Genomic DNA, 27,767 nt, shown 5'->3' on the forward strand with positions numbered 1-27,767 from the left:
TGCACCCTCTTGTGATACTATGATTCACTGTTTTCATGATGTTTTGCCATTGCATTCACGTTTCTAGAGGTTCATTGAGGTGTCCAGAAATGTATCTGTTAATTATTTTTGTTTTTATTAAATCTTGAGTTACAGAATTGCTATTTATTTTATCTTAAAAGTTGTGAAGCTACCGCTCAGGATCGATCTCTGATACACGCTGTGGCGAATCTCAGTTGATTTGCAACTACATAACGTTCGGTAGGTTTTGTGCACAAAATATTGGGACCCAAGGACGATGTTCAGTACAGCCAAATGTTCAGTGTAACGGTGTTCCATATAGCGACATTCCACTGTACATTGTATGAACCCAACTACACATGCACAATCAGTTTTTCTGTGACATCACGGCCATGTGCATTGCCAGGCCAGCCTGTTCTACGTAGAGTCGAGACTTTCAAAAGCATTTATTCACTCGATCATTTGAATGTCTTATTTTTGTTAAGTATGTGTACTAGAATTCCTTTTCATGGAAAGCATTTCAATGCCTGAAGAAATCAGCTTGTTTGTTGATTCCATCTGGCAGAAACACAGATGCCTGTGTTGATTAATTTTAGCATTTTCCATGTGTTCAGGTGTAACATGTTACATTCAACTGAAAGGGAAAGTGGCATCGGCATTTGGGATGATAGTGTTTCAGATCATTTGAGAAGGGGGATATTTTGGTATCTTTTTTACAAAAGGTGGAAAGTTACTCCCATTTCATTTGAGATTTCATAAATCAATTGTCCTGCAAACTCAGCCAGCAGTCTTGGTGATCAGGTGAGAAAATCCTGGCCGGTGGAACAGAGGAGTGCTTGATGGTGGCATTCTTATCTGCGGTAAGGTACAGGTATTGTTGCGCTTTGAATGTATCAACTCGTGTAATTCCTTTTGCATTATAATCAGATTTGTAAGCATGGGCCTCTTGATTAGTGATTGTACATGTAAGCAGCAATTTTCAGGACATTATCGCACAACTTGCTTAAGATTGTGGTAAATGAAACACAATGCCCCTGTGTGAGCATGTACGTGCAGCACTTCCCTTATTCAAAGGTCAGTAACACTAGTTAGGGCACTGCATATGCGGTTTACGCAATACACGTTTCTGCTGTCAGCCAACTCTGATTGGTATGTGTATTGAGGATGACCTGCACTTTAAATCAGTACGCATGTACTGGGCTAACGTATGTGCGACCAATGTATTGTGTCATTGCTTGAACATTTATTCTGGCTTTAACTATACATGTACAAATTATGAAATTACATTTTTGACCGAAAAGTACATTAGAATCAACAAAAGGAAGAAGCAAGTTTTCAATTTGACAGTCCAGCATTGCAGAGCAGGCTGCAAATTCCAGCCGATGGTGAATACACGGCTCAGGGCCCACTGTGGTGTTGCGAGGCACACAGTTTTACACAGAGGCTCCCTGTATTTCAGGGAGACTGTAGGCAAGGCCAAAGGAACGCCAATACCATGGAGGAAAATTTGCATTATGTATTGGCAAAACAAAGGAAATCTCTTTGTGCGCACACACTATAAGCACAACCATGCCAAGCATCACCATGAGATCGTGCCAACAATTAGCACAATTTTCTTCTGTAGTAAGCATGACTATTCTGCTTACTGTTCAGCAGCGCCATGGCAATTGGCCCAGATAATGGCGCACATGATTTTACGATGGTTTATTTTCCAGTTACAGGTACCAATTGCCACTATGTTGCAAAGCAAAGATAATGTAACAACCATGTTAACTCACAATGGAGATTCATTTCTGTCAATTATCTGGCTTGCATTTAATGTTTTTGATAGAACGTCCAGTATCGAAATTTTTGACATTTCGACATTGGCAAAATAAATTTGATATCACATAATCAAGTAATATCGATACCTTGAAAAACCTCTGGCTGAGTGGCCGAACATGTTTCTTTTGTCAATGTATTACATTGGGTGCGTACCGGAAATTGTTTCTATTTTGGAGTTCTATTGTTTGGTCACACGGGAAGGGCTTGGCCAAGTTTTAGGATGGGTAAAGTTATACAGTGTTATAATGCAAGTGTTGTTGAATACAAGTTACTGGATATAGCTCTTGTTGTTATTGTGCTGACAACATCATGGAATCCACCACTCTTTACTTTTGAATAAACCTGAGCTTTCATGATTACAAATTCCATGTTCATGTGTCCCCTCTTTTTGGAAACCCTCAATAGGAGGACAAGAACCTGATAGTTTACGCAATACTATGACTAAGCCTAAGCTGGCCATGTGTGATATTTGGATCCTTGGCATTCTTGACGCAACAAACTGAAAATGTTATGACCAGGAGATTGGAACCAGTCCAGAATTTTGTGCTTATGTACAACACTGTGTCTGGCTTTGATCACAAATGCTGCTAAGTGCTATACGGTTGTGCTGAATAATGATGGCAAACTCGTTATGTTCGTTCCATAAAGTGTGGTGAACTTCTTGCCATTTAGATAAACTGTGAAGACAGTGGAAAATAGGGAAAATCCAATGAAAAAAAACAGCAGGGCAAGGAGAATTTTGGCGGGGTGGCAAAACTTTAGTAAGGCGGTCTAAAATTTGTGCAGGGCGACCCGCCCTGCTAAAACCCCACGTGGAGAATACTGCCAGTAATTACCACATGATGTACGTTGATAAAGGTTTGGAATCTTTTACTAAGGTCATTAAGTCAAGAATCAGAACATATAACAATATGAAAAGCCCAATTACAAAAATGGTTTGATTTTTTTTCATGATCAATTTAAGAAAATTACACATAGGTGCTTAATTTGCATACAAATACACGTACATTGGCTTTTAAAGGTTTTTATTCTGCACTGATTGATTTTGAATCTACTATCATCATCTCTTTTGCAGTTTCTTAGGATCTCTTTCATAGTTAGGTGGTTTAATTATATTTTTTCAGTCACCCACGGTTATTTTAATTAGTTGTAACATTCACTGAGTATGAAATTCCTCCTCCACAGCAGTGTGGGAAGAGTCTCCTAATGAATACCTACCCGAACAGTCACTAAAATATGCAAATACCTTTGCATTCGCTTCGATTCGTTAAAAACTTTATAAACCGTAGTGCACCCTCTAGGCCCATGATGCATACATAATGGCACAGCCGCCATGTATGTCCTTTTTCAGAGCATGAGGCCCAAGCCAGTGTGGGGAGGACAAGAGGGCTGTGAATGTTTAAGTAGGTATTCATTACAGTAAAAGGTAATCGATGACTCGCGGTGTCGTGTTGCTGGTAGCGACGTTTCGGCTGCTAGTGCTGCTAGCCTTCATCAGGCAACTGAAGTCTGGATGCTGCAGGGTCTGCTATATACCGCCGGACCGCGTCCTCCGCGTGTCCCCCGCCGTGTATTGCAGACGCAGTACAGGTGACCTCAGCGGGCGTCGCCCGCTCCACTTCATGGGCGTGAAGGGGCGTGTCCTCGGTATGGCTCCGTTGCGCTCCGGTGGTTGTGTTGGCGGATGGTGGGGAGCCAGAAACCGGGGATGTCGATGCCGCTGTCTCTGTTGATGTTGTGTCTATTCAGGCGGATGTGGATGGCCTCCTTGACGCGTCTTGTGTACCAATGCTGGTCTTGGTCCACGCACTGCACGCTGTCCCAATCGGGGTGGTGACCAGCTCCCCAGGTGTGCTCGGCTACCGCTGACGACTCCACACGGGAGAGTCTCACGTCGCGTTGGTGCTCCTTGATTCTCTCGCCGATTGGTCTGCCAGTTTCGCCGATGTATACCTTGCCACAGTCACCGCATGGTATCTTGTAGACCACTCCTCCGCGTCTTCCGGGTGGGATGGGGTCCTTAGGGCGCACGAGTTGGCTCCTTAAGGTGGTGGGTGATCGGAACACGGTGCGGACGCCGTGGTCTTCCAGGATCCTCTTCAGCCGTCCGGAGATACCGTCCACAAAGGGAAGAACGGTGAAAGCCTTGTACTCCGGTCACTCCACTTCGATGCTGGTCTTGGGTCTCTGACTGTCGGATGAAGGACGCTGGATACCCGTTCGCCTTGAGGGCAGCGGTGACTCGGCGTCTCTCGGAGGCTGTGTGGCGTGGTCTGGTAACCAGGCGCGGTCATGTAGGCACTTGGCCACGCCCCTCTTGACGGACACTGGGTGGTGTGAGTCAAAGGCCAGGTACTGGTCGGTGTGGGTAGGCTTGCGATACACAGTGCTGGTCAGACTGGTATTCATTAGCAGACTCTTCTCGCACTGCTGTGGGGGAGGAGTCAACTGTGCTCAACCGACCCAAACAGTCACTAAATATGCAGAGTAGCGCTGTACCCCAAAGGAGGTAGGGGAGGACGGACTGAAAGTATGTGTGTCTGTGTGGAATGAGGGTCTACAGTAGAAAGCAGGAGACCATTGGATACCATGTAGAGCTGGAGGTAACTCACAAAATGTGGGTATTTGTATTCTCGGTGAAGAGGCAATATAGACACGCCAGGAAAGAACTTGTCACAAAACTTTATTAAGTTAGCATGGCATGAGGTAAAGGGCCATAGAATTTCTTACATTTGTCACGTGAATAACTTCCCAAGGACACTGCCAAAGGATGTTGGCCAAGTATGCCATCCTAGCGCCATGCATCACGATAGGGTGGCTGAGATTGAAGTCTGTGAAGGTACATGTAAGCCATTTGGGATAGGTGAACTTAATGGCTGAGGAAACCCAACTAGCTGGAGTATATCAGGGTAATGTTAGAAGTATAGCACCTCTCAGCTTTGAGTCCTGAATAGAAATCATCACAAAGATTAGGGACAGGACAGCAAGGCTTGTAATTAGGAGAGCAGGAGTACTCTATGACATTAAAGATGAAGTTGTATTGTCAGAGAGCTGAGAATGAATAGCCAGACCACAATCCAGGAAAGAAGTAGTTACTGGAAGTAGAAAGGCTGGCCTCACTGATATGTGTGGCGATAAGGTCTCTACAAAGGATTCCAAGGACATTGGAAGGGCTCACGGACACGCTACGGGTCCCAACTGGGTATAAACTGGTTGGAACAAATACGGAGAGAATGTGCCAGGAAGAGAGTACCCACTGTCAGTGTTGTCTGGAGGAAAGACTTCAGGTAGCAGTGACTGCAGGCAGTAGCTACATGCTATTGCTGACTGCAGTTCCAAGTTATAAAGGAGAAAAGAATCAGCTCCTGTGTTCGTTGGTGCCTGAATTGGAAGCACACTCTGTTCGATACACCATGAACAGAGAACTGATTACTATTGTTGTAGGTGTATGCCAGAAGCCTGGATAATTGCAGCACCAGGGTTGAAAGGCCTGAATTGCATGAAAAGAAGATATCTATCTTGTCCAGTTCTTGCTGAATTTTCAGGATCAGAGCCAACGGGGAGAGGCAAATGGACGAGCAACCCTACCCTGCTGAAAAGAAAATGGTGCAGAACATCAGCAACTAAGTGTTCCATCGGGGGAGGGAAGTCAGTATTTAGCTTGTCAAGTGCATCTAAAGACTGACTCAGTCACGTCACTCAGTGACGGACTTGTCGTGATGCATGAGTGAGCGGTGGACGTGCCCCCGTGTTTGATGAGGTTTTCTGCATTTTTGGGGAACATAACGTAACGCAGTTACCTCCGTTTGTTACAAATATATTCTAGTCGTCTTCCAGACAGTCAGTTCTGGTTTTTATCAAGATCTTGCCAGTTTTGGAGCATATTTCCTGATGAGACAGCAGCCATTTCATTGACTGTGAATGTGCACATGTGTACGTACATGTGGACAGCAGCCATTTTTTTGCTTATGTACTTTGATTTTCCAATCAGCCACTACAGACGGGAAGTAGGACAAAACTGCAATTATATGTGCTTATGAGGCTAAAGAACATCACTACTTGGTTTTAAGACAGTAACCTGTAGTTGCTTCATTTTGCTAGTCTGCATGACTCTAGTCATTTCTTGGCGAGTTCTTTGACGACCACGTCACCTTTCTACGTGCACTGTCATTGAGTATGGCCATCCAGCGGCAAGCACATCTGGGGATTGTGTGTTACATGCATAGGGCTTTGTGTCCAACATATTGGTGCCTAGTTTTCGGATAGTGGGTATCATTTTCTCGCTGCTGAGCAGACCAAACTTTACTTGTGTCATTGATTTCACGATTTGTGGCCATGGCCCGTAAGAAGGATATTTCCAAAATAACACAATATAAAATCAACCCTGACCTCCCGCAACATTCTGTTTGCAGCAAGTGCCAGGATAAAATATGGTCTTCAATTCATCTTGTGTGGGTCAAATCACGTGACCCTTCCTTCCGGTCGAAACCGGAAGTGGTCTTATTGTTAAAAAGTGGTAATAGGTATCGAGTTGTTTTCGACAGTGTTAGTCTGCTGGGGTATAGTATTTTTCAAATTATCTACTGATGCCGTCACCTAATTGTCAAGCACGTACCCTCTAGTAACAGGTTAAAAATTCCGAAAAATGAATTTTGAATGGATGTTTGTGGCAAAGTTTGTCCAAATCACCTGAAAATTGATGTAGATGACCATCTTTACTCAGTCAACACAGGTGTGAAGTTTGGGGCTGATGACGTGATCAGACTGGAAGTTACAATAAAAACTTCTTTAATTCTTCAAAATTTGGTAACAAATCAACAGTAAGAGATATATAAGCGTGAATTGTGCACGAGATGACAGCTAAAACATTGGAGTCAGCTACATGAAGTGCATAACTGGTGTACTTTATCACACACGTGAAGCGCCGCTGACAAAAACCCCCTAAACTATAAATTGCCAACTCGAAAATCCCATTAGCATGCTGTGCATGTGTGTGGACGCCCAATATCTGCCTGCAACATAGACGGCACACAGTGCGTAGGCTACAGCTAAGAAGTTGACCTGGGATGAAGCAGTTCCATTGCAGTTGGAAAATTCTTGGTGTTCCCGGGTGCAGTCACAACATCAAGCAGTTAAAAATTTCGTGATGTATCAAACATGAGTTTGATGATGCTGTAGTAGAACTCCATCATTTTTGTGATGCAAGCTCTAAAGCCTATGGTTGGTGTAGTTATGTCAGGTGTGTCAATGAGTGTGGCTTGATACATGTACAACTGATTCTCAGTAAGAATAAAGTTGTCCCACTTAAGTTGTGTACAATTCCTCGCTTAGAACTTCAAGCTGCAGTGCCTGCAGCAAAGGTTAATGCACTGTTGAAACAGGAATTAGATATTGAGATCACTAGGTCATATTTCTGGACAGACTCGGAGACAGTTCTGAAATACATAGGTAACGATAGTAGGAGATTCCATGTTTTTGTTGGCAATAGAGTTAGCCTCATAAGAGAGTTGACAGAACCAAAACAGTGGAATCATATTATTAGTAAATCTAATCCAGCCGACCTATTGACAAGACCGCAGTCATGCTTGAAATCAGATGACAGATGGTTCTGTGGTCCAGAAATATTGTATGGATACAAATATGAGTGGAATCTAGGTGAGAGAAAGTCAATCGAGTTATCAGGTGATGATCCGTAAATCCCCTACTATCACACCTTCTGACGTCGTTGTGAGTCTTGGTGCTACAGGAGAGGGGGTGTGCCATTCGAGCCAAATTGTTGAGAATGATCCTTTAGAGCATATGATGAACCATTACTCCTCCTGGAACAGGATGAAGCGGGCCTTAGCATGGTGGTCAAGATTTGTTATGTATCTTATGTATGTAGACACCATTATGCGAAACCATGTCAGCAACTCATGGCCGATCTACCTAAAGAGTGTGTAGAATCTGGTAAACTGCCATTTTCATATGTTGGTATAGACATGTTTGGCCCATTTTATGTCAAGTATGGGAGATCAGAAATCAAGCGTTATGGTTGTTTATTTACCTGTTTTGGAACTAGAGCAATTCACATTGAAAAACTGATTGCTTTGGACACGGAATCATTTTTAAATGGTCTTAGACGGTTTATTACAATAAACGTAGAGGTTACCCAGAGGTCAATTATTCAGATAATGGTACCAATTTTCTTGGTGGTGAAGCCGAGTTACAAAGAAGTATGACAGAGCTTTCCCAGAAGATTATTAATGCTTATGCTGTAAAACAGAGTATCGTATGGCATTTTAACCCACCTAAAACATCACATATGGGAGGTATTTGGGAATGTTTAATTGGTCTAATTAAACGAGTTATGATTGCCGTACTCCCAAGAACAGTAAGATTGACTGATGAAATTCTGGAGACTGTGTTTTGTGAAGTAGAGGTCATTGTTAATGGACGATTGTTAACCAAGTTGAATGATGATCCTAGTGATCCTACGCCTATTACGCCAAATCATTTATTGCTCTTGAGAGACAGTTCCAGTCATTCTCCTGGTAGGTTTAGTCATAAGCATCTGCGTAGTCAGTGGAAACACGTTCAACATTTAGCGAATCAGTTTTGGCAAAAATGGTTGAAGTTTTACCTACCAGAACTACAGCGTAGATCTAAATGGGTAAATCCTGTTGAAAATCTTGCCGTAAGTGATCTTGTACTTATGTCAGAGGAGACGACGCCTAGAAACTTGTGGCCACTTGCCGTTGTCAAAGATGTGATGCATGGTAGAGATGGCTTGGTTAGATCAATCAAGTTGAAGCCTCGAGCCATAGAACTTGTGCGTCCGTCTAGTGACCAAAGTTATTTTACTAGAAGCTTCGGGATCATCTTAAATTGCCAGTTAAATCAAAGATTGTACGTCAAATTGTTGTAAGTAATGTTTATAAGACAGATCTATTTTTATGAATTGTGATCCTATGCGAAAAAGGTACTGATTAACGGTTTATGACTCCTGCTGGACAAGACTTTATGGATTTGTAATAAGATTTATATTTTGCATATTAAACTTTGCCACTCCTACATGTTATAAATCTCAACACGTTAAATATTGATGATGAAATGATTATGGTCTGTTTAATTGGTGATGTAAATCTCGTGGTCCAATGACAGGTTTAAATGTGTGATTATATTGAGAATTATAGCGATTGTGTAAGAACTATGACGTCTAATGAATGCTTATGCATAATTATTATGGTTGTGAGTTATAAATTGTGAAAGCTTGAGTTTGGAATTGCTATTCGGGGGAGTGTTATCGTTGCCGATAAGTTATTTTACTTGTAGCGATTTGGTGTTGCGTAATTTGCATAGTACAGTACGTCTAGTCCAGCTGTAGCAGCTGGGTTCGACTTGTGCGAATTGTTGCCTTTGAAGATTCCTTTTTATGACTGGGTTAAACTTGCATATGATGTCAGGCCACACGGTTCTTACATTCCTTTATGTATTATTATTCATTGGAATGTAATTTGCAATGCATATTACGTCATGTGGTATCATTCAGCCAATCACGTTTCGCTATTCCCTTGCCACGTGATCATACCGAGTACATCAGTGCGGGAAATTCCATTTCGGGTCATTCTTCGTTAAATGCCGTCGGAAGCTGAAGACTGTAAGTTAAATTGTGTTTTCTTCATGTTAAAGATAGAAAATATGCCCACGAGGTATATTTGAGATCCCTGTGTATTTATTGATATCTTTTCTTACGTGACTTGGAAAACTTATTGCAACACTGCTGTGTATATTTGTTCGTAATTTGAGTCGACATTTGGAAGGTTTATCGTCGTATTTTGCATGGGCGTATGCAGGCTATATGGAATTATGTGTGAGTTTGTAAAAGTATTTGCCTGTTGTGATATGTTATTTGTGACGTTTATCTTCTTATAGTTGCTCGGTGTATTTTTGTATTTTCAGCACCAGAATGCCACTGTAAACCCTGAAACCTCCCGCTAGCCCGTTTATTTCAGTAGGTATCTTGAATACAATTCACTGCGTGTATTCCAGGGGTGTCGATCCCGAATACAATTTGTAAGTGTGTAATTAGACATACGTTGTAATGATAGGCCTACATGTGATAATGTATGCGTACAACTGAGGGAGAGATCAATTTATTGAATATTGAAGATGTTGTAAATTCATTTGAAAGTACAATTGCAGGCAACAGAATCTCGTTTAGCAAAGCGGTAAAATTCCTGAATTTTGACAGAAGATTGTATGTTAACATGTAGTTTGGGCTTGATTATAATTGAATTTGAATTTTTTATATGCCCACTTATAAACTTCTAATCTATTTAAATGTATCTATTTATTTCAGTTTCACCGAAACCTCATGGAGTTGTGTTATTGGGATTGGCATCTTGCGTCACTGCATTCCATTCTTTGGTGTTTTCGTGTGCACATCGGTGACAATATCTAAAAAAAAATGCAACCAATAGGACATGAGATATATAGATGCATGTGTATATATGTCCCTGGCATATTTTTTCAAGATTTCTGCAATAATTGTGAACACACAGACCAGGTTTTGGAAGCATTATGCAAAGATTCAGCAGTTACAAGTTCCTGATATTTTAAACTTGTTCCCAAGTCTTCTTAAGTCTTTTCCTCGATATTTATCGGTGCGCACCCCAAGCGGGCCCGAGAACTCCTTAAGTACATGCATGTGATTAGGATGGCCGCAGCGCGGTTTGCGGGTAAGGGCTGGTTAGAATACGATCGCCAATTCAGGTTGCGCCAACAATTCCACCCAAATAGATCCTGGGCTATCATTTACGGCGAACTGTGGGCCCTGTTTGTGACCGCCCCTGCTGGCCCCAGCTCCAGCCTTGGGACCCAAAAAGGGGTCAATTCTAGCTTTCCCAAGCAGCGCCCTTTCAACTTCTTTCGTGGCAGGGCTTCATCCCGTGGATCCAGATTTTGTTTCGCATTCAACCGCACAGAGTGTACCAATTCCCAATAAGCAAGTACGCCCACAAATGTTCCTCCTGCCAATCCCCCGAACACGGGGGCACCTCATGCACAGCACAAAACAGCAAATCTAGCGTCTCCCACCGCTAAGGCGCTACTTCCCACTCCTAGTCCTTGTAATCCGAACATCTCAACAACTTGCATTAATAAAACCCATTGTTTATGCTGCCTAGCATATACTCCAGTACAGTTGTCTGCTTTATTACCATTTCTTGACCTATATCCTTATAAAGAGGCTGCGACGTGCCTACGTAATGGGTTTTCCGCTGGGTTCAAACTGGGGTTCCAAGGAGCAAGGACTAGTTTTGATTCTCCCGATGCTCAATCTGTCAACAAAAACACTTCTGCTGCCCTAGATAAATTGTCCAATGAGATTGCTCATGGGCGCATGGCGGGTCCCTTTACAGATACGCCATTGCTAAATCTCAGAATTTCCCCAATAGGGCTTGTCCCGAAACCGGAACCAGGACACTATCGTCTTATACATGTACATAATTTGTCTTATCCAGAATCTGGGTCAGTTAATGAAGGGATCAACACACAGCTTTGCACGGTGCATTACACAAATTTTGATCATGCGGTCGACTTGGTAGTAGAGGCAGGAAAAGGCGCATTTTTGGCTAAAGCAGATGTAAAATCAGCATTCCGTCTGCTCCCCATTCACCCTGACGATTTTTGTCTCTTGGGCATCAAATTGCTCGATCACTTTTACGTTGACAAAGCTCTGTGCCGTGCTATTCCTCCCTGGGCGGGCATTCCTCAGACGCCTCATTGACCTACTCTCAGGTGTTAAGAAGCCCTGGCACTTCATTCAATTGTCGCGGGGTCCCAAGATCAACCTGAATATGTGGCTGGTATTTCTGCGTAGTTTCAATGGAAGGGCCATCATTCCAGATCGGTTTTGGTTGGAAGACACCGACCTGCAGTTATTCGCGGATGCAAGCGGTGGCATCGGGTTTGGTGGCTACCTCAATGGAAATTGGTTCTGTGACACTTGGCCCCAGTCCGTTTTGGCTGATTCTCGGTCAATCCCATGGCTGGAATTCTTTCCGGTAGTTGTTGCACTAGCTCTGTGGGGAAAGCGTCTGACAGGTAAGCAGATTATCATTCGCTCTGACAACAAGGTTGTAGTTGCTATTGTTAATAAACAGTCTTCCAAGTGCCCTAAGATTATGCATTTGGTCAAATTCTTTGTCCTGCGGTGCCTCTCGGACAACGTCTCCTTCAAGGCCACTCACATTCCAGGTGTTAAAAACCAAATTGCTGACGCCTTGTCTCGTTCCCAGATGACCCAGTTTCGGGAGCTGGCTCCACATGCGGCCATTCAGGGTATGGAAATCCCAGCCTTCCTTTGGAAAATTTAATGGGCAAGGCAGAGCGACTCCTCGGAGCTTCCATGGCCAGCAGCACGTGGAAGAGCTACAATAGAGGGGTTTCACTGTTTCAAGAATTTCGCCTTCAAACTGGCTTACAGACTTGCTGGCCGGCTCCATATGGCCAGGTTGTGGCATTCATAGCTCATTTGTCCCTGCAGGGCCTGGCCTCTTCCACAATTAGTTCCTACACCTCTGCTATTTCGTTTGTTCACAAAATACACAACTGGCCCGATCCAACTAATAACTTCTCGGTTCAAAAAATTAGGGAGGGTTGCCGACGGCAGTCTCATCAGTCAGACAGCCGTCGCCCCATCACAGCTGGCCTCTTGCAGAAGATCTGCACCATATTAGGCCACATCACTTCATCGGATTTCGAACGTTCCTTGTTTTGTTCTGCTTTCCTCTTAGCATTCTATGGGTTTTTACGGGTAGGTGAGTTTACTGTAGGCAGTAAACATGCCGACAGCTCTCGCACTCTGGGGCTCAATGATGTTTGGTTTTAGGGCTCCAATCCATTAGTCATGACTGTAAGACTCTGTGTTTCCAAAACCGATCAGCGGGGAGAGACTGCAACTCTCTGTTTTCATAGTACGCTCCCCCCTTCCTGCTGCCCAGGACACTCACTAGCAGGCTATTTGCACAAGCGGCCCACTTCAGGGGGTCCCCTCTTCATCCACTTTGATGGATCCCCCTAACCGCCTTTCAGTTCCGTCACATGCTCAAAAAGTCAGTGGAAGCAGCAGGAGTTCCCTCAGCAGGCTTCAGCGGTCACAGCTTCCGCATAGGAGCCGCCACATCCGCGGCCCTTAATGGTATTCAGTCTCAGAGATTCAGACTCTGGGTCGTTGGAAGTCCCCAGCGGTAAATCTCTACATCCGTCCCCATAGGGTCTAGTTAGGAAAATATTTCATTCCTTTATTGCTAAGTACAATTCATCAGGTAATTGACTTTAACACTGGGTTTTGGAAAGGCCTTTGCTCTCGTTCCCTTATTTTATTTATCAACAGGCACTACACGCACATGGGTAATTGGAGACAGCATCGTCTTCAGAGCCAGTCAGTCCGACCCTCGATGTTCAGCTACACAGTGCCTCCAGTGGTTTGGCGTGAGGGGAGCAAAACTAATAGAGCTAATTCCCATGCTCAACCGTCATTTGAAATCAAGGCCAGTGCCAAAAACCCTTGTCATTCATTTGGGTACAAACGACTTGTTCTCAACCTAAGTCAGGGAGCTACGTCGTAAGATTAAAATGTACCTCTGTACTGTTCGGGAAATACTCCTGACCACTCGTATTGTTTGGTCAGATATCTTATATCGATTGTTTTATTATGGGGAGACAAACATGGGGTTGGCAAGACCAATGTTCATGCTTTAAACAAGTTTGCTCACAGGGTTTACCACCAAATCGGCAATGCCAGTGCAATCATTCATGCACACAACATAAATGCATCAGATCAATCCCTATTCTGGCGCGATGGCCTACACCTCTCCGCTGTTGGCAATATAAAATTCTGCGAGAATTTGCACAATGCGCTGGCCTTCTTTTCACTCTATCCAGATGCACCTTGTTACCCAGCTTAATGTTTAGAGGTTTCACGCACCCCCGGGACCGGTTTGGCTATTTAGTCTGGTTAATTTTGTTTTTTGTTTTTTGGAGGGGAGGGTTGGCAAGTTTCCTGAATGTCAACTTGTTTGGTGATATGTCTATTCAATTTGAGTAGGAAATGCCCCTTCTCTAGCCTAGGGACATCTTCCCAAGGCTAGCCTCCCTGTACATTGGGGAGGTGGTTTAGTTCGAACTTCATCTGATCTCTTACAGATTTTAATACTTTAAATCATGTACTTGTTCAATGTTCTTGCTTGTTGAAAAAGTTTGGAAAAAAGTCAAGAAAATTAATTCGGTGGTGGACAACCGAAGAAATGGCAGAAAGTTGTCTCTGTGTTCTCATTTCCTCTGGAGCCATTTGATTAACGTGTTAAGGTTCATCAAAACAACACCGTGCCTTGTTAAATATGCCAACTGTGGCAGCACTTTCATAAAAGTAATGACTTCTGTGCAGCACAAAACCTCAGGGACCCAGCTCGCACAATCACTTCCAGATAGAACCTGGATCATCAAGTAGAAACTCGTCAAGTTCATCTACAGGTACATATTTCAAGCAATACAGTATTTATGAATATTTGGTTGAACCAGACGGAATTCTTTTCTTATGATCAAAGCATAAACAGAAGTAGCCTCCTAATACATACACATGCACATTATTATTAAAATAGTTTCTCACTTACATGGCCATCACCAATAATAATTTAGTAAAGCTATAAGCACACAAACGCATGAGAAACTTATACATTTTATCCTGTTGAGAAACGATTAATTTTTCAATGAAAAGTACCTTTACAATCAGCTGTAGTAATTAACCCTGGCCCCCTAGGCCTTTTTGTTAGGCACCATCCTCAATCCTTCAAAACCCTCTGATTATCCATGCAAAAATTGCATTCAGCAATTTTGCTGATGTTGGCCAACATCCGCGCGATTACACATAAAAACCCTTCTGGGAAATGCTCCGAATGAAGAATCCAATATAATAATTATGTTCTTTGCTTTTACAAAGTGCTGACACACAGGAAAATTCCTTAAGCGCAGCACCGGTATAGCTATTGAATCTTGCTTCGCACACTTCGCGGATAATCGGAATGCGTACTTCGCGCAAACAGTAGCCTACTTAACATAAAATTACAACAACAAAGGCTATTGTCATGCGATACAAATGAACCTGCTAAGCTCCTCCTCCACTGGTAACTAAGGATTAACTTAGTTCGCGAATGTTCGCTGACTTCGCAAACGGTCAATTTTGAAGCCAAGCCTAAATTGAATAATTTTCAAAACTGGAACTAGGGAAATGACTATTCTTTTAATTTGACATTGTGGTCTTCATTACACTAAATTTAATGTAACCAAAATTGACTGTGTTGAGTTTTGATTTAAAGCAAAAAAATGTACTATGTTCACATACCAGTGCATTCTTGTACTGAAGAAATGCCAAAGAATCACAAGAAAGCTGCGAGTGGTTAAGGCATGAGGTCAAAATACAGACGGTTTAGAAACAGTTAAACGGTTGGTGTTAATCCCCCTTCATTCTGTTCGTCTTTTGGTGTTGGACAGTTCAATTATTTGAAAGGAACCGTCTACCCTAGACTGTCTAGCTTCACAAGCAACCCTAGCAACAATGGAGTTTGTGGCTGACACAGCTATAGTTGTGAACAAATGATCCTATTCAAGAAGAACTTCACTGGCTCCGGTCAGCCTTCCTGGGCTGGATGTGAGGATTAGTGGTTAACATCTTGTGAAAGAGACGCGAAATCAACCGCATTCTGGCTACAGACATTTCTTTAGCTTCATGAACGTTTTGAGTGGGTATTTCAAGACAAAAAGACATCGCCACAAGATCACTGTTCGTTTTTAAGCGTTTTTTAGACTGTAAAATAAATATGTTTATACGGGAGTGACGGGAAATGCCAATTACGGTTGCCTCATTTTACCACCTGATCTATCGTCTCTGAAATGAAATATCCACACACGCACATTATGAATTTATTTGGAACTTCAGTCAAGTGTACCATATTCTTTTAAGGTAATAAAAAAGTCAAACTCTGCATCAAATAGTGCTACAAGTATGTGTAGAGGTTCGGTTCTGTTTGGACAGGGCTCGGACATTTTTTGCCGAACTTTGGATCGGATGGGGTTCGGACATGTACACACATGTACACGTACAATGCACACTGAGACATCGAAAGACTCGTTAAGATCGTGCCGCAAAGGGCTATAAAGTATTTCTATGTATAAAATTATGAATCTCCCATCTGTCCCCATCCGCGAGCAACTTTGATTTGAATACTTTTTTAAATAAACTGTTTCCCCGGAGTCTGTCTACGAGTACATTCCATATAAAATTACCGCCTGAGGTGTGACAGTTTCTGACCGTGTTTTGCCGACCAGAAGCGGTTGTGCTGGGACCACGTTTGACTCAACAAGACTATCGTAAAAAATGTTCAAATAGAAAAAATCCCAGCATGCTCAAATAGGACTTTCCTCCAGTACAGAATACAAGGTTAAAATCAAATTTCGAGCAAATTGTGTTTTGGTTATTTTTGCAAAATAGACGGCTTTCGTAAACTATGAAAATGGCTTTTGTTGCATATCTGAAGAGGAACCTTTCCAAGGGCAGCGTGCACGTGATCAAAGGGGCGATTTTCCATCAGTCTCTTTTGGAGGGATAACAGCATTTTGTTTTTGAGATCTGGCAAAAATTCCATTACAACACGTTCGCACTACAATCAAAGCCTTCATGGTCAAATGAAAGGCAAGTTAGGCCACCGCACGAACAAAATCTCCTCGCATGCTGCGCTGAAGCACATCATCCACCGAACCGCTTGGCAAAATTTTCATCCAGGGATGCCTTGGATCGAGCGCAAGTCTGACTGTGATCGGCATCCAACCAAATTTCGTTTTGCACTCCATTTACGAGACCATTGGCCTAATATGGAATGTCATTACCCTAATATGGAACGTAAGGGCGTGGCTATCGGAGATTGGCAAATAAAATAATAAATCTGAATATATATGAGCAACACAACTACTCAATACACTTGTTTTATCAGGAAGTTAAAACAGTCTCCCCATCTAAATCCTCCTGCGGAGGTGCAAAGGAAAGAGCTGTTGTTATGACTCATCCACCAGGCCGCAGAAGTCTATGATGAGGTAATGCGATGAGCTGACCATTGTTTACTGGAAGCTGCAGAGTGCAGGTGTACTCGACCGCAACGGTTTGGCAAGCCTCGTCAAAGCGTTCGTCTGTTCGATGTTGACCATCGGTTGGGCTTACCGTTAACAAAGCGTTGAATGCTTTCAAAAACGTTTGTATTTTGACTTCACGCCTAATTACGTCGTTTCAATGGGGAATTATAAAACATTGTTAACACCACTGATAAGTTGCATTTTTCAAGTGTGTAGTTATTGACCTGATGAACAATAGATTTTTACAACAGTTGGCAGGGGGTATCATGCACTGTGCAGACACTTTGATTACCGTGCATTAAACATTGTTACAACGGTAACAGTTTTACCATGGTGAGCATGTTCCATTCTTTTACTGTGAGCACTACTGGAGTTTTACCGACAAAACAAAAAATGAACCCATTTTCTATGGCTTTATCGTGTAATAAAATCCCTCCCCCTCCGTTTATATGTGGCGTATGTGTTGTTACCTTTGGTAAATTAGAGATAGCTGTAGTTGATGCACTAGTTGTGGTTGGAGTTGTAGCTGGTGAAGTTTTGCTGTGTGATTCCTTCTTAATTTGCTGCTCCACCTTTTTGTCTTCACTGGTCGCCATTCTGTAACTACAAGTCAACAAACTGATAAAGTTGAATACTTGAACATGAACTTCACTCACCTCACAATTAACTGAGTTTATCTACAAAAGTAAAGTAACATTCTACATGTCTACTGATATTCTACTTTTATTTCATATACATCACATACATGTAAATGTGCCTCATATCTCATAGTTTTACATGCAGCCCGTCCAAAGACTCACAAACATGTAAAGGATGGAGGATTCAGCTTTCTACCATCCATACACGTAAATCCCAATAGGTGTGTACAGTTACATGTACGTATATCACAGAGGTAGCAACAAGTCATTTCTTACAAGTCCAAGCCAAGTCAAGTCGCATGTCATTATATGCAAGTCCAAGTCAAGTCACAAGTCATTAGGTCCAGTCACAAGTCAAGTCACAAGTCATTTGGTCTAAACACAAGTAACAAGTCTCTTTGTCCAAGTACATGTATAAGTCTTGGGCAGATTTTCAAGTACCAGAGGCCCTTAAGTTATTTAGATTCAATAGCCATTTGTAGCCAGATATTACATGACCATGAAAACGATGATCTACAGCGCAGAATGGCTGAAAATCTATTTCCTGTAGGCCTAGGCTTATTTGTGGGTAAGACCCCCCCCCCGGCACACAAGTCACAACATTACTGCTTATCATGGGGTTTGTGATGCTGCACGAAATTACTCATTGTGTTTGGGCCATCAGTGACTGCGGATCCACATATTTTACAAACAGCAGACCGTTTACTTGCTGTTGAATTGTAATCGTGGTATGCGAAATTAACCAACTGTGGATGGAACAACACTGCTAGAAGCCACCATGGTTGCTTGTCACTGATGACATAATAGGCGCTGTTTATCCCAGTCACGTGTCAACGCAATGCAACGTAGCAGCATGGTTTGCATTCTGCCCTGATTTACAGCTGCAGCTAAGTGAAATAGAAGCCAAGCAAGCCGAAGTCCGTTTTTTATGAACATGTAACCCCGTCCCAAAAGAGGTCTTGGGTTACAATTTCATTTCTTTATGACTATGTTTTCCTTTTGCATGTTTAAATTGTTCTTTCCTTAGCTTTTGCCTTTTCTACTGGTAAGTAGTGTTCCAGTGGTGAAATTTGATCTATTGCCTGTTCCTTTTGTCAAATAGCCTGCTCTTTCTTCAGTTTATCTTTAATGTTCCTGCTTTCCTAGAAGATCTTAGGATGCTCTTTGTATCCACTGCCTTTAATCTCTGACTAGTACACCAGCGTGTACACTCCCAGTAAACTTTTCAGGAGATCAGCAGGATGTTGGGACACTTAATCCCTAATTGCTGTTCACACCTTACCCAAGCTGTGAAAGCCATAAACTTCTGCTGAGTGCTCATCTGTCCACAATGTAGACACTAAATGACCAATCAGTATTGGAGTCGTATGACATTTGTTAAGTTGTCCAATGAGAGCTGGTCATGTGGCAAGGGCATGTTCCGGGGGGGGGGGCAGTTTGCCCCAGAGTTTTGGCAAGCTTTGCATTCCAAACTTTGCCATCGTGCTGACTACATACTCGCCACATCTTGTCCGCACTCTCCACTATTTTTCTTTGGACTGGAGAACCCCAAAATCTACGTCTTCCCCTTAAGTTCACAAATGTTGGCTCTCTATCTTAGTTACTGAACTGCACATTCTGAAAGAGGGTCTGGAGGGGAGTCTCTGTAGTCCACCTGAAGAGCTGTCCGCAGGCATCCCAGCCACTGAGCTATTGTGACTTGCAGACACAGTACACCAAGGCATCTGTGGCATTAATCACCCGCATCAACCTTGCAAGATCCTTAAGTATTCCTTTGTGTTACATTTCTTCTGAACTTTTGCTCTTCACTTTTGTCAACTGGCTACACAACATGACAAACTCCTGTTCTCCCACCTTGGAATGACTCGTTGCAACTCATCTCTACATCTAGAACTTTGGCGCCAATTTTTTTCCTTGAGCTCAAAGTGTATTCTAACTTAACTGGATCCTGCATTTTCTGTAAATCTCCTGTTTTAATTTATAGCCACCTGAATTGGTGTTCTCTGGATTCACTTCATATTTCTCACATTGATTGGCTTGTCTATTCCCTCCAATAAAGCAAAATCTCTTTTGCACGTAAATCCTGAAATGTGTGGGGTCAAGAGTTTTTCGAAAGGGAATTAGATTAATATGAAATTTGGTTCCTGCTATTTTGAAACGTGAACTACCGGTTACAGAGGCAAGGTGTAAACTGAATAGCTTAAATTAAAAATATACGGGGCCAGTCGAGTAGCGTCTGACTTGGGTTAGTAACAAGTCATGTTTTGCAAGTCCAAGTCAAGTCACAAGTCATTTTTTGCAAGTCCAAGTCAAGTCATAAGTCAAAGCTGGTATTTACGACTCAAGTCAACAAAATAGCGACTCAAGTCCGGCTTGAGGCCAAGTCACTTGACTCAAGTCAGCAACTCTGTTGTATCATGTTTACACTGCAAAACTGACATGAAGGACGGTGTATACGTCTGTTAATTAAATGAGACAAGGAGTTTCATATTTGCCTAAAAACTGTGAAGAAAATCCCTCATCAAGCTGTGTTTGCCACTTTTATATGAAAAATCCTGTGCAGATGCACATGTATGTGGGATAGTAAGCTACAGGTAAAGTGGCTCGCTTTGCAGAACAATCAACAGTACAAGTAAAATGAGTGAATAGTACAGTCCCCTAACATGGCGCACTTAAGCATTTACATGTACCTCATCTTTCGTTGTGCATTTGCCGAAAAACATTAAACTTCATCCAGTAAAATACTTGTAGCTGCAATACTACCCTGATAATACATGTAAATGCTGTTGAACCTACATTGTATTTGGTGCGAAAGGGCTTATTTTGGGACCCATCTTAAAAATTTAAATGTGTCCTGTACTTGAAAACAATTGGAAAATTGGGCCAAAGTTTCTTTGAAACTTTTAGGTGGGTACGTACAGTACAGCAACCTTAGGATTTTAATATGAGAAGATTGATAACATTTCACTTACTGTGAAATTGGAAGTGAACGTGTTGCTCTAGCAAGGCAAGAAGGTCGAAAACTGAAACGTCGAAACACACCGCACATTTAGGAACAGTGCTATGCAAGGATACATCAACAACATATTTCATGCAAAGAGACACATGTACAATTTTTTGTACATAATGAGGAATTTGGATGGGTATAGATCTCTCTCACAGGACATTATATTCATCTATGGGAAAAGCATAACTGCGTATTCAGTGCTAATAGGTGCATTTGCATGTAAATTGGACCAGCTAACCACTGCCAGCCGGGCAACCCATTTGGGGTACATAGGCTTTATATGCAGAGCTGGGGAGCCCAGAACTGGGACAAAAGAGTTGGGCCTTATAGCAAAAGACCATGCTCAGCACAAAAGACTGAGCTGCTGGGCATTACCAACATTTTTTCACTCTCAATAGTGGAGATAATCCAGCCTTGTTTTGAAACAGTTTACCAAGGTTTGAGGCATTTAGAGCGAGTGGATTACCACTGCAGACAAAAACTCTCGACCATAGCACCACTGCATGCTAGTCTGGCCCATATTGAAAAGAGGCCAGCAGTATACTGTGCCGGGAACAAAAGAATCTTACATAACACTGCACGATGTGGGCTCTTTTTCCAAGGCTGCAGGCCAGGCTGAAATATTCAGGAGTCAATGAATTTACCTGTCACTTTAGAGTAGCACCCAAAGAGTCCTTCATTTTGGTATAAACGACCATTAAATGAAATGATGAATTTTTGAAGAATTTTGAAAACGGAAAATCTTGAAAATGACCCGGCATCTTGTCTTGCTCAAGAAAAGTCCACTCGGCAGTAAGTGCTTAATAGGACCCTTGGCATACTTCTCTGTCGATACTGGACCCTCACCCAAGAGACAGGTTAAATGCATGACTTTTAAATGCCCTGACTTCTGCTACATTTTATTAGCTTAAATTTCACCAGTATGCTTACTTCTTACGTACATGTATGTGCCAGACTACCTGCAGGTTTCTATTTACTGGGAACTTATTTTTCACTACAATTTAGGATGAAAGTTTCATTGGCCAGACAGACCCTTTCTCAAGGCTCCCACTGCTTTAGAAGTGTAGGGCTGAGGGGTTAAATGCCAGTCAAAATCTCTACATCTAGAAAATTAATGCAACAAACAGTTTTATGGTGGCAAAACTATTTTTGAAATTGTTTGGAAATGTACGTGCTCTGCGAATTATTGGCTGTTTCGGACACTCGCCGAAACAGCTTTTGTTTTTCTAAAGATTAATTGGATTTTTGCAATTTCATAAAAAATGCATTCTTTTAGTTATGTTTAAGGGAGGGCTTTTTGCAATTTTGCCAATATGGCATTATTTTTGTTCTGTTTTTAGCTTTTTTTTTCAACTTGGCAAAAAAAGGAATTCTTTTTTGTGTTTTTTGGCTTTTTCGCTAGATAAAAAAAAGACATTCTTTTGGGGTTTTTTTTGGCCTGGGGGCTTTATCGCAATTTAGCAAAAAAGGCATTACTTCTGTTATTTTGGGGGGTTGCAAGTTGCAAAAAGGAAGTTCTTTTGGTTTTTGGCTTTTCACAAGTTTCGAAAAAAGGCATTACTTCAGTTCTTTTTTTTTCACATTTTTAGGCAAGTTGCAAAAAAGACATTCTTTTTGTTCTTTTTTTTCATCTTCTTCTGATGATGATGACCCAAATCCCCTTTGTTTTGAACACATTTCCTCCATCACCGACTTTAATCCCTTAGCAACTTTGGATCTTCGTCAAACTTCAATCAATGAAAGACCCTTGTCTAAAGATGTGCATGGAACATTGACGTCATGATGACATCATCAAGTAATTTTTTATATTGACTTTGCACACGTTTTCATGACAGTATTTTGGTGATTTGGCGATTTCAATTGTAACCAAAGTTACAGCTAACAAAGACCCTGATGCAAAAATACGTCCAAATTTATGACATGATTACGTCATTACGTGATTTTATGATAATTTTTTAATATTTAATTTTTCCCTATCGGTTTTGTACACGTTTTTCAACAGCCAGACTTTGGGATTCCGGTCAATCTAATTGATTTGATATTTGTGTACAATTGTAGTCCAGCACGAAGAGAAGGTCCCAGAACAAAATCGTCATAATGCCATCATCAGGGGTCACGTGACATCAGATTAAAGCTGCAGTTTTTCTAAATAGGTTTTGTACAAGTTTTTGTACTTACATTTGATTTTGACGAGTGAGTAATAATTAACTTCGGCAGAAGATTACAATGAGAATGAAACAGAAACTTTTTTTTTCATCTTCATTTGATTTGAAATATACCCAAGAGTCAGAATATCAAGTAATATTTCATAAAAATGTTTCAGTTTAAATGCAAATCATGTGACTTGAATTTAAAGGTGCAATTTTCTGCACTGGGATTTTTAGCCCCTTGACTTGGTACACGTTTTCAAGCTACCATTTTCGTAACTTGTCAATCTTCGATTATCATAAAACATACAACCAACAAAAAAGCCTGACATAAAAAACACGCCAATTTTATGATGTCACCTTCTGATTTTTTATTGAGTTTTGAATATTTTATATTCCCCATAGGTTTTCAAAATGTTTTTGTTACACAACCAGGCTTCAGCAATTTTCTTAATTTGATCCAAGAACAACATCGTCATAATGACATCATTCGCTGTCAAGTGACATGACATTAAAGGAGCAAACTTCACAGCCTTATATCTCCCGAAGGACATGTCCAATTTGTTTGAAAGGGAAGTGAAATAGACAAAAATTGGCCTTATGTGATAATGATGTCATCATGTGACGAGTCACGTGACACTAAAGGGTCACTTTTTCAAGCAATGTATCTTGTGAAGTACTGGTCCTATGGGTTCAAACATTGCATTTACATGTATCTGGAAAGAGGAGGCCTTTAGACGAATAATGGCCCAATGTGATAATGACGTCATCAGAAGACAAGTCATGTGACAGTAAAGTTGCACTCTTCAAAGCCCTATATCTCGTGACATACATGCCACATTGGGTTCAAACCTGGCATGTATCTTGAAAGAGAAAGGCTTTAGACAAATATCGACCTTACATGTATGTGATAACATCATCATGTGACAAGTCACATGACATTAAAGGTGCACTCTATAAAGCACTGTATCTCGTCATACATGACCCATTAGGTTTAAACTTTGCAGATATCTTGAAAGGGGAGGGCTTTAGGCGAACATTGACCTGATGTGATGATGACCTCATCATGTGACAAGTCATATGACATTAAATTTGCACTCTTCAAAGGACTTTATCTTGTGAAGTACCTGTCGGACTGAATTCAAATCTTGCAGATATCTTGAAAGGGGGTGCTTCAGACAAACATAGACCTGATGTGATAATGACGTCATCATGTGACATTAAATGTGCACTCTTCAAAGTACTGTATATCATGAAGTACATGTCCCACCCAGTTGAAACTTTGCAGATAACAAAGGGAAGGGTTATAGACTAAAATTGACCTCATGTGATAATGACATCATCAGGTAAGAAGTCAAGTACAAGGTGCACTCGTTAAAGCACTTTATTTCCTTAAGTTCATGTCTAATTAGGTTGAAACCTTGGACCCAAATTGTCATGATGAAAGAATTCAGGTTTGTGCAGTGAATTAATTTTTCAAATTTACAAAAGAATGCGGAAAAAAAATCTGTTCTGTTGGTAAACGGACAGATTAGCTCTTTTTTTTTTCCTTCTTCCACTTTTTCCTTACCGACATAACACAGGTCGTTCTACACATGACTTTTGCCTCTTACTCGTACTTACAGCTGATGCCTTTCAAATTTTGCACATACTTAGACTACCATCTGAAGATGTGTGCCGAATTGTGATGTCATCATGACATCATAGCCTGAATTCTTTGAATATTTAAATTTTCCCCATGTTTTGTACACATTTTTCAAAGCCCTTTTGGGCCACGTAGCAATTGCACCACATTGCACCATCATCAGTTATAGAAACCAAAGCCTGTTACACCAAAACTGTGCCAGAATCAGGAGTCAAATTACAAGTGCTTGAATATTATTTATGTTAAATGTTTAAAGTTCCACACAAAATCAACCATGACTTCCCGAAGATTGCTTTTTGCATGTTGCTGCAAGAAATATTGAGCTCTGAAACTTTACACTTTAGTTCAGAGAAGCCACTGTAAACCATGATTACCATTGCAAGAAATAAACAAAGAAACATTCATCTCATCCAAACATAATGTGACTTTGTAAGCATGCCCTCTTGGACGTTGTTAAAGTAACTTTTGATGTGAATAACTATTAACCCTGTGTGAAGGATGAACAAGCACTGAATTTAAAGCTTTGATTGAAAACAATCCTAATCAAAACAATACTGAGTCCACTTTCAAATTTCACATACATCTTTGTTTTTAAGATTCCTCTCCATTTCAGCATTGGCCCCTTATCGTTAAAGTCAGTTTTCAGATACATGTTTTTATAATTAGTAAAATATATTGTTTTCTTTGTAAATTGAAAGTTCCATCTGATCATCAGAAAGAAATTGGCAGAGATAGTTGATTGGCAGATATGGTTGGTGAAGTTTTACCAGTACTTTAATTGCAAAATGGTTTTTAGTCTGGTCTAGTAAGCTCCTTTGCTCTGCACCATCTGGATTTGCTACATTAAGTGGGATGTCCTCCCATTCCTGCTTGTGTTTTATAGAGAAAACAATTCTGAAGCATGAATTGTAGGTTTGTTTTTTTTCACATTTCTTCAATTACAAATAAACCTGAGAGTCAAAACATCAACCAATATTTCGTTAAAAAAATTCAACTCAAACACAAATCATGTGACATGAATTTAAAGGTGCAGTTTTTCTATATACATGTACATTGCAGATATTTTATATGTATTTCTAATGACTCAGGCTCAAGCAGGTTTATCTATCTGATTGACTTCATACTGGGGTACATTATTTAGTCAACCAGCTAAAGAGCATGTCAGAACAAAATCGTCACAGTGACATCATCAGGTGTCAGGTGACATGAGATTAAACATGCAGTTTTCTCCATAGGTTTTGTGCATGTTTTTCTAAAGTCAAAGACTCAGGCACTCATCCATCCGACTGACTTCGCATTATGTGCATATTTACTCCATCAGCCCAAGAGGGTGTTAGACAAAAATTGTAACTGTGAGGGGTCATGTTGCAGTTGTAGTCTTTCTCCATAGGTTTTCTATACTTTTTTCACTATGCAGTTTTCTTAACAACTCAGTGGTTCCCAGCTTCAGCTAAGGATTACTAAGAGAATTAAAAAGAAATAAGAGGAAATTTTAACTGTTGTTTGAATAAAAATATACTCATGTCAAATTATCCAGTAATATTTTTGAAAGATTATTCATTTCAATGTTTTCTACAAACGTTTAGGGCACATTCTTCTGTCACAGTTCAAGTACTCATCCATCTGACTGACTTTGTATTAAAAGCATATGTACAGGTAGTCCATCAGCCCCAAAGGTGTCAGAAAAACATCATCCCTGTGACGTTATCAGGTGTCACGCAGTGTTGTAGTACTCATATTCGGTACTCAAGTACTACTCGAGTACCGTTTTCAGAGTACTCGTACTCATACTCGGATGTCCAAGTACTCGTACTGAACTACAATTCTTGTACTCGCGCTACAAAATACTCAGAACTCGACATCCAAAAATTGTACTCAAGCATCAAAGTACTCGTACTCGGTTAACAGTACTCGATTAAAAAACCCTTTAAGTTAACTTACCACGCACAGCCGTCAAAATTAGGCACAAAAATATAGACTCCAATGACCCAATATTCGATACGGTTCTGACAACGAGAAGGCCGAGCGTGGGACCATTAAGGCATATGACCCATTCGCCGTCTGTGCGCATACTTAACCAATCACGTGCGCAAAATTATATTGGTACTTTAGAATGGTTCTGCGATTTACTTGGGCATTGGTAGTCTGGTTCCTGGACCCGAAAATTTTAACAATGAACCCAGCATACAGAAAATCACAGGCATGTGAATAATTGAGTCCGGAAAATAGACTTCGCCGCGCTGTGCACGTTGTGTCAACTGCTGTAACGCACTTGTAGTGACCTTGATATTGCTAGCCAAATCACTTGTTCTTGTAGCCACGTCATCTGCATTCGGTGTTTCTTTTATACAGTGGCAGGTCTTAAAGAGTCTCTAAATTAAGATAAAACTACTTTTGAATTAGAAGTACTTGTACTCGTACGTGCAAGTACTTGTACTTGGAAACCAGTACTTGTACTCGGCTGGCAAAGTACTCGCCCTGTATTTGTACTCAGAAGTGAAAGTACTCAGCAGTACTAGGTACTCAGAAAAAAGTACTCGACTACAACACTGGTGTCACGTGACATGACACAAAAGGTTCAAACTACAATTTTCTATATTTTTCGATGTACTTGTTCAATTTGGATGAAATCTTCAGGTATCTAGAAAGGGGAGTGTTAGAGACTCTATCTGCAAACTATAAAATTCAATGGGATATGTAAATGTACTTCAGGTTTCAACACAATTAGAATGTTCATGTACTTCAAAAGATATGGAAATTTAAGTTTACACCTTTAATGTCATGTGACACCTGATGACCTCATGGTGATGATTTCCTTTGCAGACCCTCTCTGGGCGATGGACTTAATATGAACCTGATGTGAAGTCAGTCAGATCGATAGCAGTGCTTAAGTCTGTGGCTCTAAAACATGATATCAAACCTATTTTTTACATCCTCTGGGCCCGAAAGACTAAATATGCAACTGATATGAAGTCAATGGATAAAAGTGCTGGAGTCTGTGACATTAGGAAAACGTGCACAAAACCTTGGAGAAAAACTACACCTTTGGAGTCATGTTACATGATTTGCACTGGAATCAAAAGTTTTTACCAAACATTGGTTGACTTTTTACGAAAGCCCTGCAGTGCCATCAAGTATATTTTTCAAAAAGTGAATTGTATTTTTTGAAGTCCATTTTAATGTATTTTTTCTGACTTGGTTTTTGCGAGATATATTTTTTAAAAAGTTTATTCTCCAGTTCGTTGTGATGAGACCTGTATTTAGGAATATTTTTGATATTTTTGGTTAACATATCATTTTTATGAGATCTATTTTTTATTAAGTTTGCTTTTGTGAGATAC

General features: G+C 41.0%; 1 protein-coding gene and 1 pseudogene across 4 annotated transcripts in view; one reads left to right on the forward strand and one right to left on the reverse strand.

Annotated features, from left to right (window-relative positions):
* The window catches only part of wdr5 (WD repeat domain 5), a 220,288-nt gene that overhangs the window by 153,565 nt on the left and 38,956 nt on the right, over nucleotides 1-27,767 (reverse strand). For all 4 annotated transcript variants that reach the window (XM_087143635.1, XM_022252318.2, XM_087143636.1 and 1 more), the window contains one exon: nucleotides 17,460-17,592. In XM_087143635.1, the coding sequence (XP_086999761.1) occupies nucleotides 17,460-17,585 (126 nt within the window). In that variant the 5' untranslated portion in view covers nucleotides 17,586-17,592. Of the gene's footprint in view, nucleotides 1-17,459; nucleotides 17,593-27,767 lie in introns of those variants that run through there.
* Nucleotides 12,158-13,416, forward strand: LOC147797260 (uncharacterized; annotated as a pseudogene).

This window comes from Acanthaster planci, linkage group LG11 (assembly GCF_054643075.1).
Source record: "Acanthaster planci isolate LZ-2023a linkage group LG11, COTS_SCS, whole genome shotgun sequence".
In the NCBI taxonomy this organism is placed as follows: Eukaryota; Metazoa; Echinodermata; class Asteroidea; order Valvatida; family Acanthasteridae; genus Acanthaster; species Acanthaster planci.